This window comes from Bactrocera latifrons, unplaced genomic scaffold (assembly GCF_001853355.1).
Source record: "Bactrocera latifrons isolate USDA-ARS-PBARC rearing strain unplaced genomic scaffold, ASM185335v1 scaffold_74, whole genome shotgun sequence".
NCBI lineage: Eukaryota > Metazoa > Arthropoda > Insecta > Diptera > Tephritidae > Bactrocera > Bactrocera latifrons.
Genome location: NW_017537423.1, coordinates 166,909 through 180,286, shown reverse-complemented (window position 1 = coordinate 180,286; position 13,378 = coordinate 166,909). Strand labels below are relative to the sequence as shown.

General features: G+C 34.5%; 5 protein-coding genes across 7 annotated transcripts in view; 3 read left to right on the top strand and 2 right to left on the bottom strand.

The window, feature by feature from the left end:
* Positions 1–4,559: 4,559 nt before the first annotated feature.
* LOC108976247 (40S ribosomal protein S12, mitochondrial) lies at positions 4,560–5,428 on the bottom strand. Its single transcript, XM_018945200.1, has 2 exons — positions 5,221–5,428; positions 4,560–5,136 (listed from the first exon to the last, which is right to left on the bottom strand). Exons 1-2 carry the CDS (start codon positions 5,270–5,272, stop codon positions 4,745–4,747), a joined length of 444 nt encoding a protein of 147 aa, XP_018800745.1. The 5' UTR covers positions 5,273–5,428; the 3' UTR covers positions 4,560–4,744.
* Positions 5,429–5,705: 277 nt separating this feature from the next.
* LOC108976236 lies at positions 5,706–7,383 on the top strand. 2 transcript variants are annotated; one of them, XM_018945190.1, is made up of 7 exons: positions 5,706–5,836; positions 5,907–6,041; positions 6,107–6,248; positions 6,322–6,508; positions 6,576–6,797; positions 6,851–7,102; positions 7,170–7,383. In XM_018945190.1, exons 1-7 carry the CDS (start codon positions 5,777–5,779, stop codon positions 7,300–7,302), a joined length of 1,131 nt encoding a protein of 376 aa, XP_018800735.1. In that variant the 5' UTR covers positions 5,706–5,776; the 3' UTR covers positions 7,303–7,383. The 2 variants fall into 2 exon arrangements, with proteins under 2 accessions (XP_018800735.1, XP_018800734.1); XM_018945189.1 differs by having other exon boundaries at positions 7,167–7,383.
* On the bottom strand, positions 7,335–8,980 carry LOC108976238 (mediator of RNA polymerase II transcription subunit 22). The gene is made up of 3 exons (XM_018945192.1): positions 8,726–8,980; positions 7,726–7,827; positions 7,335–7,614 (listed from the first exon to the last, which is right to left on the bottom strand). The coding sequence occupies exons 1-3, from the start codon at positions 8,838–8,840 to the stop codon at positions 7,397–7,399; spliced, it is 435 nt and encodes a 144-aa protein (XP_018800737.1). The 5' UTR covers positions 8,841–8,980; the 3' UTR covers positions 7,335–7,396.
* Positions 7,834–8,716, top strand: LOC108976237 (ADP-ribosylation factor 1-like). The gene has a single exon (XM_018945191.1). It carries the CDS (start codon positions 8,101–8,103, stop codon positions 8,689–8,691), a length of 591 nt encoding a protein of 196 aa, XP_018800736.1. The 5' UTR covers positions 7,834–8,100; the 3' UTR covers positions 8,692–8,716.
* Positions 8,981–10,111: 1,131 nt separating the features above from the next.
* Positions 10,112–13,378, top strand: part of LOC108976276 (acid phosphatase type 7-like) — a 9,070-nt gene continuing 5,803 nt past the window's right edge. Inside the window, exons 1-5 of one of the 2 annotated variants that reach the window (XM_018945258.1) lie at positions 10,112–10,408; positions 11,548–11,705; positions 11,949–12,292; positions 12,349–12,907; positions 12,964–13,320. In XM_018945258.1, the coding sequence (XP_018800803.1) occupies positions 10,270–10,408; positions 11,548–11,705; positions 11,949–12,292; positions 12,349–12,907; positions 12,964–13,095 (1,332 nt within the window). In that variant the 5' untranslated portion in view covers positions 10,112–10,269 and the 3' untranslated portion in view covers positions 13,096–13,320. Of the gene's footprint in view, positions 10,409–11,547; positions 11,706–11,948; positions 12,293–12,348; positions 12,908–12,963; positions 13,321–13,378 lie in introns of those variants that run through there. The other variant, XM_018945257.1, reaches the window with a different exon arrangement.

Below are 13,378 nucleotides of genomic sequence, written 5' to 3'. Positions count from 1 at the left end.
TTTCTCTTTATTTTGCTCCATGTTTGCGACGCTATAACTCACGAAGGACTTAAAAGAGAATAATCCCAAAACGAAAATGTCTATGGCAGGCAGTAAGCTGTATAATTTTAATGTATTGACTACTAATTTCGGCAGACTCACATATGTATATGTACATATGTACATAAAAATCAATATGAACCCCATTTAACTATCCTAACATTCTTACCGCATATGACGCCATTTTTACATAACAATCTTACAAAATATATCCGACGTCATATCCAGACAGGATGGCCAATTATGCGTAAACACACAACAATTCCTCCCTTAACGTCTTCCTAAGCATAAACAACAACAAACAGCCAATCAGCGCGAAGTAAGAAAGATTGAAAGTGAATTTCACAAAATTAGAACATTTAATAGAGCGCGATGGCGTAAGCGTCATGCAACCCCTATACGTTATTTAATGAAACTTCTTTACGAGTTGAAAAGAAAGATTTTTTTTGTTTTCGATGTAATCCAAGCAAAATATACACTTTTAATGGTCACTTTCTGATGCGAAATTTGGCCAGCTGTGTCTAAAAGGTCATTAAGCTTTGTACCTCGCATTGTTACTGCAAAAGTTCGACGTTGTGTAAATTAAAGAAGTCGTATTTTGCAAAGGGTTACGTTTCTTAATGTCATAGCTATCCACTACATTCCTTACAAACGCCGTCAATTTAATGCAAGTATTATATATTGATTTTGTCATTACTTTAGTTTACATTCCAAGCGGCTTAAATTTTCCTACCCTTGTAGGTTTGAACATAAGGTCAACTGTGCATGGGTTCACTAATTTATTAAGTGTAGAGTGCGGTTCTGGCCAGCTTTGTAATTAAACATGTATACATACTGCCAGATATACCCTTCGGCTAGTTTCGAGGGTGGGAGAAATGTTTGTGGCTGAATACCATGAATGACGAACCACAGTGGTGACCATATACTAAATGACCAGCATCTGTATATACATATATAAATGACCAGCATCTGTATATACGCCCACTAGTTCTACAGTTTTTGCTATACACGCTAAATAAATGTCGAAACCGCCGAGTTCGGACTACTATAGCATATATGTAGTTGCCATACAAACTAAGTAATCAAAATCTAGTATTGGTATGGAAACTTTTTTATTTGTGAAGGGTATTATAGCTTCGATATAACCAAAGTCCTAATTTTTCTTTGCATAGTCTATATCTAATGCAAATAATAATATTCTTTTAAAAATCAACGTCTTCTGTCTTAAAATATTACTTAAATATACAATTTTTAAATCTCTTCTTTTCAAACACCGGAAACATTTTCTTACATTTGTATAAGTACATCCTGTACACCACTCATCTACCATATATGTATGTCCATTCATAACTCCGTACCTCATTAGCAAGTATTTTGTAGCTTAAAGCCGACGAAATGCCAATTAACCACTTTGTGGTTTATAACTTCAAATCCTCGGTTAGGTCAAGTGATGCTTCCAAAACAAAACACAGCAAAACAAAAAGTACGAATTTCAAAGCAAAAAATTGTCTTGAGCCAAGAAATAATTTCCTTACTGTTGCGCATGACTGCCTAACAATACACATTTGTCTGCAAACGTTGAAACATTGCTCTCAAACCAAATCTATGAATGCGGTAATCCGCAAATTGTGCGGCAAGCATAAAGAGAGAGTATCGAGCAAAGAAAAAAAGGCCACAAAATAATGACTGTAAATAATACCATAATGAAGGCAAAATGTACAATGTGTACGACAACAAGTTATAACTCCATAAAGAAGTCGAGACGTTGTGCAGATGATACCTTATTTATTGTGGCGTAAAGATTTGCCTTTGATATGACAAATGTGTATCTATTTTGTCTAAATATTTTGCAACTTGTAAGTAAATTCTGTAAACCGGATATGTATATTTCAAACGTAGAATTTTCCGCATACATAATTACGCCTTATTAGTAAAAGTAGAAGCTTAATAAATGTATTGCTAAATAAAAATTTAAAAATTACAATAGTAGTATTAAGTTTCATTGTTATTTTAATTGATATTATTTTCTATTATTTATTATTATTTTTATTTTCTTATTTTTTATTGTTATTTATAAACCTTTGCACTTATACATATACATATATCTATTTTCAAGCTTTAATATAAATAAATACATTGCTTGTGAAATTATCACATTTCAAAAGCAATTGATAAATGCATGCATCAATATTAGAGCTTTAAATAATAAACATGGTAAATTAATACGTTGCTTGTGAAATTGCTAAATTTTGCAGCCATATTGCCAATTTGCATACTTACGTTAAGTGGCTTTGAAACTTTCCGTGATTGTTGCTGCTGTAACCGTTTGCTTGCAAATACACGAGCACCGCCATTTTGCGAACACATTTAGCTTGCCAAAATGCAAGCATCTTTTTATACGCTTCGTATTTTATTAATTAAAGATTTTTGATGATTATTTCATGCATTTGCAAATGCAATGAGGCCACTTTTTGAAGAAAGCACTATTTTATAACTATATATGCACTTTATATAACACTTTTCACATTTGAAACACACCTCACCACCACCCACTAGCACGAGATTTTCACTATCACATTACACGACACTACATTCATTTACATTACCGCAAATAGCAACAAAAGTTGCATAAATTACTAAACTCTACACTTTTTTAAACTATTTCACATAAACTGTTGTTTAAACACCCGAAATTCAATTATTAAATTGTGCTACACGACGAACACTTGAAAGCACATTTCAACGAACGAAAACTAGTTCCGGTCACTCGGCATTAGTGATGTGGTGTATATCGATAATTGATGTTTTAAACGTTATTCAAATTGGGTACCAAAGAATACGTTATAAAATTAACAAGTGCATATGTTATTTCATAATAATTGCAATAAATAGGATTATTTTTAACACAAATTGGAAAAGTAAAACAAAAGTTTAGGATTTCATAATCAAACTCTTAATCGAATAAGTACTTACGTGCAAAAGTGTAACGTCGAAAAATACAAATTTCTTGTTTGGTTTCAATGAAAAAAGACCTGTGGCATACGCGTGGCCAACAACGGGTTACAATTTCTTGTGGTATGCACAAATGCGTCAAAAAAACACCCTAAAACGGCAGGTGGTAAATTGTGTGAGCAACATGCCGAAACTATTACTATTTTTTATATATAGAATATTGACAAAAATATATATGTAAGTAATCCGCCATATGTCACTATTTTGACGAATTCGTGCCTACAAATATTACAGTAGAATTGATTTTGTACAGATTTAATCGCAAAACTGATCGATCTTTGTATTCTCAGAAGAGCAAGCTGTACATATGTATGTACGTAGGTGACTATATAGCGTCAACTAATTAATATACACATACATATATAATAAAAGTAATAGAAATGATACTAGCACATAATATATAATTTCTGTAACATTAGTCTTGTTAATTACTAATCGACAAAAGACAAGAACAATCGGTTATCGCACATCCGTAACCAAAATTGTAGAATATTCAGTTAAGCAGCGGAAACAGTGCAAAGCAATTAAGCGGATATCAAAAACGGAAATATATGTTTCTTGTGTTTCAATTAACATTAGTTGTAGTTATTGCTAAATGTGCTAAAAAGTAGAAGTGTGTTCTAGTGTTTTGGAATCAATTTGCAGTGTCCACTTTCCAAAATTTGCAATTTATGAAGCAGTTGCATCTCTAGCCGTCAGCCACATATAAATCTATAATATTGTATGTAAGTACGCATATATTCCTTTACAATATAAATTTGTACATATATATAATACTACACACCTACCCACAAAAGATTTTAATCAGTTGGCCCTTTTTCCGCTTGTCATTGCAACATTTGTGCACAAAAGGTCAGACAAACAATGCGAAACAGTACTGAACGTCAGTACGGTAACCAATGGTCAATAATCTCCAACCGTACAAAAAATACATAATGCGTAAATGTATACGTATGTACGTTGTGGTTGCAGGAAAAGTATGGATTAACGTTAGACATTAAATGGTCACAACGAATATCGCCAGCGATTCATATTGAAATGATAATAATTGAAAAGGTGATAATTTATTGCAGGTGTGCCCGAAATTTGTAGGAGCTAGTAAACATAAGTTTATGATGATTTTGTTGATAAAATATAGTTTTAAGTTAACATGGTCGTTGTGACTAACATAAAATTCTTGAATTTTCATACATTCCGAAGGATGCTGTGTCCTAAGTTCATGGCATTCAGCATTTATTGAACACAATATGCTTTTTTCGCTTCGTTAGCACTATAATTATTTTATTTAGAGTCCAATTCAAAAATATGCCCCATCATCGTTTTAATTGCCGCTCAATCCTCCATCCCCATCAACTGGATCGCATGCTTGGCACGCGCGGTAAATAAATCCCTCGAAAATTAAAATCAACGCACGCCATACGTAAATAGTGATTTACCCCTACGAAAAAAGCAGCCGCCTAAGGAAAATAGGTAAACAATAAAAGGAAAATAGTGATACGCGAAAAACGCTAACTCATCCATTGAGCATATATTGGTAGACAAAAGGGTTGAAGATACATAAAATATACGTTTATATACATATTTTTACAAGAAGTGTGACCATGTTTATTTTGTCAAAGGATATTTTATCATTTCATATAAATATCGTAACATTTAAAAGGAAAGTAAAGAAAATAGGTTCCACCACTTTTCTTCACTTTTTGATAACGTGCGCCAAATCATATACGCCGCGTACGCATTTCAATTTCACGCCAGGCACATCTTGACACCGGCCTACACGGCATAACACAATGTTATGCTCTTGTAAGTTGTGTCCCTCACCGGGTATATAAGCGAGCATTTCTTTACCGGTAGATAAGCGCACGAGCACGCATTTCCGATTAGCGGAATTAGGTTTCTTTGGTTTTTTGATGAGTGTCTTAAGGACAACACCTTTCGCGAAAGGTTTGCCATCAAGTGGTTGTCGTGGCGGACGCGTTTTATAATGTGGACCAGTTCGGTGCATTTGGTTTAAGGACGCCATACGATAGGTCGGCTCGAATAGGCAGCCACTTTGGATAGACTGCAATATGTTGCCAGTGAGCACTAAAGAAAAAGCAGAATTCGTGTTTAATTAATATGATTAAAACTAATATTTTGCAACAAAAAGCCCATGTGTTATCCACAAACCTTTTTGTGACAACTGTTTCGTAACACTGATGGTTTTCCGCAGGAAGTTCATTATTGATTTCGTAATTGTTAATGGTAGAATAACAATCTACAACAATTTATTATTTTTACTTTATTAACAATAAACTTTTATTCAAGACAATTTATTTATTAAACGATTCAATATAAAAACACCAACCAGCTGAGATTAACGAGTGCCATTAGGAGGATTCTTCTTCTTACAATTGAAGCACTCGCAATGACTTGTCATTACAATGAAAACAAAAATATTATTTAGCCTATATTTAAAAGCGATAGTATTTATTTATTACTAATATTTCTTTGAAGCGTGCGGTATATAAATAAATAAAGTGAATTAAAATACAATTTATTTATTCTAAGTTATATGCGTACACTGTTTTTCAAACTGTTTGAGTTATGACAGAGAACGTATTTCCAAAACAGCTGCAACATGTTTTACGTTCTCTGGTCTGATCTAGGCGGGCAATTGCAAATCGTTTATTGTCTAGTTGTTTTATTTAAATGAGTTAAATAGATTATATACAATTCCATAAATATGAAATTTCTTGAATTTGGCGAGGACTTTCTATTTGATGATATGCCAAAAATCTATAACGTGAGTACTAGTACTTTTATATGTATGTAATACATATACAATTCCAATTTAATAATGCATTTACTTAAAGCCTACACAGAAAGTGTTTATTACACGTCTCTATGGTTTAAATCAACTGTTACTGCCGAAAAGAGTGCCTAAAATTTATACAAGCAAAGCGATTGCTTGGCGAATGAAGATCCATTTCAACACAAATAAAGAGGAGGTCTGCACAGATTTATCACATTTTCGCGTATTTTCTGAACCTTTGTATAATTATTAATCATGTAGATACTAACAGACGATAACTTCGTCTACTTGGATCCTACAAAAAATCCACATATCCTGCATCTAAGTGATGAAAAGCGCGTTAAAGCTTTTGTGTTTGAAGAGGCTTCAGCAACGCGCAATATGATGGTGCTCATACAGAAAGGTTTTTATTTGATGAAACACTGCTTTATTTTGTGATTTATAACAATATCAGTTTATATGCCATGCCTTTGTAGAGGGAAAAATTACACACTTGTATGCTGGCGCATGTGTTTTTTTACGCCAAATTTTACTGAACGATGTGTTCGTGTCGTGTATAGGCACTGGTGTTGACAAATTATACATGGACTTAAAGCGTGCACTAATCCCATGTAACCCCAATGAGTTGAATGACATCATAGATGAATTGGACCGATTGCTACAGTAAATATATCTATCGATTTAATCCCAGCTATACTTAAAATTTAAAATGTGTATTAGTATTTTTTAGTAAAAGCAAAGTACTTATCAAAATACAACTGCTGGTGGAGCCTTTTGGTAGCGAAGAATTTGTAGCTGAGTTGGGAAACCAGCTGCGTGGTTTAGTTCATCTCAATGACGCTTTCCTTAATTACAATGGACATTTTTTGTGCCTGGAGCACTTCCAGATGGACCCTGAAATGGCACGCATATTCGTTGAGCATGCGCCAAATAAGGAGGAGTGCGCTAAACAGTATATTTGTTGTAATTCAAAAAAGATTATTAAGTAATTCTCCTTAATTACAGCTGTCATAATTCCGAAGTATTAGTTACTGTTAAGTTAACTATGGATAAACGCAAAAAAGATAAATCGAATAACTATTTCGAAATACATTATTCGCCTTTGCCGAGTCCCTTCAATTTAAAAGTGCTCGCTTCTGCTATATATCCAGCGCACATATTCGGTATAACATATGGCACTATGGAACCTCCAAGTCTACCCGAATATTTGCGTGGATTTTGCAGTGTACCTGGCGGGGCACGTTTTCCGAAAAAAAGGTGAAAACGAAGTTAATATAGAAAAGCACATAATAACCAAATATAAAAAAATAATTGTATACAGCAGATTGCGTCCGGCTGATTCCGGCAAACCATTGCCACCAGAAAAGATTAGCCCCAACAAAGACACACCAGCACATTACTGCATACGCAAACAAAATTTCGAATATGTGGACGATGAAAGCAATGACGAGTCATAGTTGGGTAGTTAATATTGTTGATATTTTTCCATTTAATATTTTTGTATGTTAATTAATAAAAATTTTTATTATGCACTTAAATATTATTTTATTTTCATTTAAATATGCTAGTATAATATTCCTCTTCGAGATCATACAAATCCATAGCCATTTCATCGCGCAATTTCATAAGTTTCTTATCGCATTCCATTTGTTTCGAACGGAATAATTGTGAGTTGTTGGTAATCGCCTCGTTGACGGAGTGAAAATCGTTTAATATTAAATACTGTTTAATATCTGATACAAGTTTCATGAGTGACTCTCCGGCGCGTACTGAAAGCAAGAAAGTAGTAATTATAACAAAAATTATTTAAATTATCGTGTTAATTAATTTTTAGTTTTGTGTACTGTTACTTAATTATGGTAATATGGTTTCGTGCTTACCGATATTTGCAGCGCGCACTTGCATTTCATAAGTGTCTTGCTCACATTGTGTCGTTTTAGAAATTTGAGAATCGCCTTCTCCGCGTGCTAATTTGATGATCTCTGAAAGAAAAAAAAAAAATTGGCAGTTTTATCAATGTAAAATTGATGAAGTTGTAACGAGTATAAGCTCCATTACAGTAATATATCAATAACATTCCATCTTACCATATACTACAGTATACATATATATGGCTTTTGCAACAGCTGTTTATTGGTGTAATGTATCAACCTAAACACAGTTGTTTAAAATAACACTTGTTTCGCATTCACAAGTCATTGCACAGTTTGCTGGCATAATTATTCAACGCCGGACTTCTCTGCAATAACCATCAAATGGGTGGTCGTTTAACGCATTTATTTGCACGTTGGCTTCCAAAAACTGAACCGGAATTGCGTGTTGGTATGCTAGGATTGGATAATGCTGGCAAAACAACCATTCTATATCAATTGAAATTGGAACGGAACGTTGAGCCGGTGCCTACCGTTGGCTTCAATGTGGAAAATGTGCGTTGTGGTAAAATGTTGTTAAATATTTGGGACGTTAGTGGCGATCGACCACGTACACGTACATTGTGGCAACATTATAATCATAATACGCGTGCAATTATCTTTGTGATTGACGCAACGGATATGCGTCGCTTGCCACGAGCTATGGATGAGCTACGTTGGTTGTGGTGTCGCCCCGAACTGACCGAAGCTGTCTACCTTTTATATGCTAATAAACAAGATTTGCCGGGCGCACTGGGAGCTGAACAGTTGGTCACAATACTGCAGTTGCAGACATTAACACAACAGTGGGCCATTCAAGAGTGTTGCGCCATCAATGGTATGGGATTAAGCGACGGCCTACAACAATTACAGCAAATGCTTACGCATAACCGGGGCAAGAGACTTAGTGCAACATTATCAAATAAACTGTTTTAATTGTGTGCAAATTTGAGTTTCACATCCGTTTTACCTTCGAAATTCTCCAGCATGCTACGTACATCCTCCTTAAGACGTGTGTTATATGATTTCAATAGTGCTTCCTTCGATTGTGGTAATGCCCGCACGCTGCTGGTATTGCTGCTCATGTTTAAAATATATAGTCGCGTATAAATAATATCAAAATCAATGAAGAGTTATTTATAAATAAAATCAAAAAAGCAATTCTGGGAAGCTATTCTATTGTTTTCCCTAAAAACCAAAACAAAAGTTTTGACAGGAATTTTGGAAACCACTGGTTTTCTAATTGATACATTTTAAGTCCGTTGCCATTGATTTCATTATTATATTATATTAGTTTTCATACATATAAAAGCTATTACTTGATTTCGAGTGCTTCCATTAATGTTATTGTTATTATTCATACCAAGCTTATTTCAATTATACGCTATAAAATATTTTACAATCCGTAAAATTAACGCTCTGTTAACTTAGCAGACTAATGTCAAAAGTGACAAGTTTGCCATAAAATATAACAACCTATCTATACGCTATATAAAATTCCACTGCACATGACTTTCATGACTTGGACGCCGATACTGATTTCTTTAAGTATAAGTATATTATGATTTATGCATTTAGACTCGAAAAATGCTAAGTAAAAGCAAAATCCTGTGTTTGTTCAATTTATTATATATTTTAACAATGGTGTCAACATCAAATTTGCCGAAAATGGAACACCCAACTCAAATTTATCTATTGGGATTAAATGACGCTGGAAAAACTGCAATTTTCAACAGCTTATTAGGTAGAAATTTTACTTTATCTCAACCAACAATCGGTTTTAATGTAGAAGAAGTAAGATATAAGGGTTTGAGCTTCTTTTTGTGGGATCTTGGAGGTCAATGTAGATTAAGGCCATTATGGAAGCACTTTCTAACTGAAAATACGAATGGTATAATATTCGTAGTGGACGCAGCAGCTGGAAAAAAGCGGTTAGAACTGGCGTCAAAAGAGCTGCACGAAACACTTCAAAAGGCTATTATACCAGAAGAATTGTTCCTATTGGTTTTGGCGAATAAGCAGGATATGGATGACAAATTAAGTGCAGCAGAAATAGTAGATGGTCTAAAATTAGTAGGATTAAAATATGAATGGGAACTGTTGGAGACCTCAGCAAAGCATAATACTGGTATTATTGAGTCTTTGGAGCGTCTACATCGAAAATTTATCTAAAATCAAATATCAATTGATTTAAACATATGTTTATTAATGTGTATATGTATAAATAAATGTAACTGCATTTATATATGTTTGCAATTTATTACGTTTGCTTAAGGTACTTAAGTAACGTAACATTGAAACAAATAAAAGTACAACATTGCGTGACAGTTGACTTTTATTATGACTGTCATTTGTTCTCGTATGTTTATGTGATTTGATTTCGCTATTGGATTTGAAATAGTTTAGTTGTGCTTTCTGTGGAATTTTTGTTAGCGAAATTTTATTCAGAATATATAATATATAGTGCGCAAACAAATTAACTTTCTGCACTGCTATCCTAAATTATAGAACGCAATGCATTCGTTTCCATACGTCTTATTCGCTTTACTAGCGAGTGCTATTGCGCAAAAGCTGGAGAAGAAAAATGCGATTTCAGATAATGTGGGCAAAGTATACCACTATCAGCCGGAACAAGTGCATTTGGCCTTTGGTGGTAAGTGTAAACATAACAATTATGTTAGGATAAAGGTAAAATAATGTGGAAATAAATATATTGTATTGTACATATATGTGTACATACATATGTATGTATGTATGTCATATTTTTCTGGGATATTCTTAATAAGTTGGGATTTTAATAATAATTTAAATATGTATATATAAGGTAAATTAATTATGGAAAATTGCAGTAATGACTCATTATTTACAAGTGTTTCACATACATATGTAAAAATACTGTTATATAAAATAATTTTTGTTTAATTAAGCTAGGTATTCACCTTTTCAATTATTCCGTTGCATTTATTTAACTTTCCACCTGTGATAACAATTTTAAGCGAGTTTATTCACGCGATTTTTTGTATTGTTTAGAAGAGATAAACACAGTGTACTATTTTGCGGTGCTTTTATTTTGATGTGTTGGTATTTTTCATAAGCAATTTTCTGTGTAATTATAGTAATTGTAGTAATTTTTTGTTTCTTTAACAAAGCATCATAAGTGAAGCAATTTCAACAGTTACAGGACAAGATGCGCCGAGTGTATCTTTTAAGTTATATACGATAATGTATGTTGATCATCATCATCAGTCTTATCACTAGGTGATCATAAGGAAAATCTGAATTTAAAAATAGTGCATTTACTTTTTTGAAAACTTTGCAATTCAGCAAAATGAAATCATTATATTACTCATAAAGAAATATTATACACATCATTCACATCAGGAATATGAAATGATGTTTGTAACCCAATTTTTTCAAAGATTACTTACACTTGACGCAAATTCGCAATTTGAAGCGTATGTTATTGCTTACGCTATGTGGCTGATAAGCGGGCGTATGCCATATGGCGGGCCTCTATTTACTATTTGAGTGCAAAAATAGATAAGAAAACAATAGCAATGACCAACATTTAAAAGGAACAATGCAATATAATATAACAAATGCAATATGCATGTAAAAAGCTAACGTTACCCGTTTACTTTATTCAATAAAATGCAAGTAAATGATAATTAAAAGAAATGTATGTTTTGAATTATAGAAATTCGTAAATTTTTATTAACACAATCAATATTTTCCAATTTCATTGTTGCACAAGCAATCATGCCTTCTCTGTTTGCACTACTGTATTTACAGAAAAGTCTAATGATGTTGTGGTAACTTGGTCCACACGCGACGATGCCATCGAATCCATTGTCGAATACGGTTTCATTGGCTTTACGCAACGCGCCAATGGCACATCCCAGCAATTTGTGGATGGTGGGGATAAGAAAAAGTCACAATACATACACAGGGTAAAGTTACTACTAACATTTTTGCTATTTGCTGTTCCAAACATTTGCTATCAAAGTAGATGAGCGTAGTGTAAGCGCTGCAGTTGGTTCACTTTGTGTGACCTTGCGCGCATGAGCGCGTTTAGCGTCACTTACTCAGCTGCTTTACATTGCATTGTTTTTGTTGTCTTGTGTATAATTTGTTTGCATTTGATGAACCATATATTTTTGTCGCTTTCCGCTTTCAAATTGTGAACAAAATAGGTCTCGTTATTGAATCTTGTGCCAAACCAAACGTACGTCTATCACTGTGGCGGCCAATTGGGTTGGTCGCCGCTTTTCGAATTTCGCACTGTGCCCGCCGGTGACGACTGGTCACCCACTATTGCGCTGTACGGTGATATGGGTAATGAGAATGCGCAATCGTTGGCGCGTCTGCAGCAGGACACGCAGCGCAATATGTATGATGCTATTATACACGTCGGTGATTTTGCTTACGATATGAATACCGATGACGCACGCGTGGGTGATGAGTTTATGCGTCAAGTAGAAACCATTGCGGCCTATGTGCCATACATGGTGGTGCCGGGCAATCACGAAGAGAAGTAGTGAGTAGCAAAGATGTTAGGAAAACAAATTATATTATAAAAATATATGCTTTCAGCAATTTCTCGAACTATCGCGCACGCTTCAGCATGCCGGGCAGCACAGAGAATCTATTCTACAGCTTTAATTTAGGGCCCGTGCATTTTATTGGAATTTCCACTGAAATGTATTATTTTCTTAATTACGGCCTAAAAACACTCGTTTTTCAATACGAATGGTTGGTGAATAATCTGCAAGAGGCCAATAGGCCAGAGAATCGTGCGCGCCGCCCTTGGATAATTGTCTATGGCCACCGACCAATGTACTGCAGCAATGGTAACGGTGACGACTGCACGCATGCAGAAACACTAACGCGCGTCGGTTGGCCCTTTTTCCACATGTTCGGCCTGGAAGAACTTTTCTATGAGCAGGGTGTCGATGTAGAAATATGGGCGCACGAGCATTCTTATGAACGATCTTGGCCTATTTATGATTATAAAGTGTGTAATGGTTCGCTGGCCGAGCCTTATCGCAATCCATGCGCGCCCGTACATTTGATAACGGGTTCAGCCGGCTGTAAAGAGGGACGTGAGCCATTCGAAAAAGATACGCCTGAATGGAGCGCCTTTCACAGTCAGGTGGGTAGTGTATGAAATTGAACTTGTTTGCATTTTATTGTTTTGCGCATTCGCAGGACTACGGTTATACGCGCATGAAGGCCCATAATCGCACACACTTGTATTTCGAGCAAGTGTCCGACGACAAAAATGGTGCCATTATCGATGCATTTTGGATAATAAAAGACAAACACGGCAGTTATGTTTAATGTGGGGGTGCGTGACATGGCTTTTAGCATTTAGTGTGCGGAGAATACGTCAAAGTGGATGTAGAAAAAGCGAGGCTGCACAAAGCGCGTATATTAAAATTCTTAAGCACAATTAGTATATAGAAAGCAAAAAAAAAAAATATTATAGAATATTTTTATCAACATAGCATTTGAGAGATACAATCAGGGTTGCACATTTTTTAACTAAAAAACTTGAATTAAATTAAATTTTCGAATTTTAATTACAATCTTGAGAATTTGAAATTAAAAATACAATTAAAAA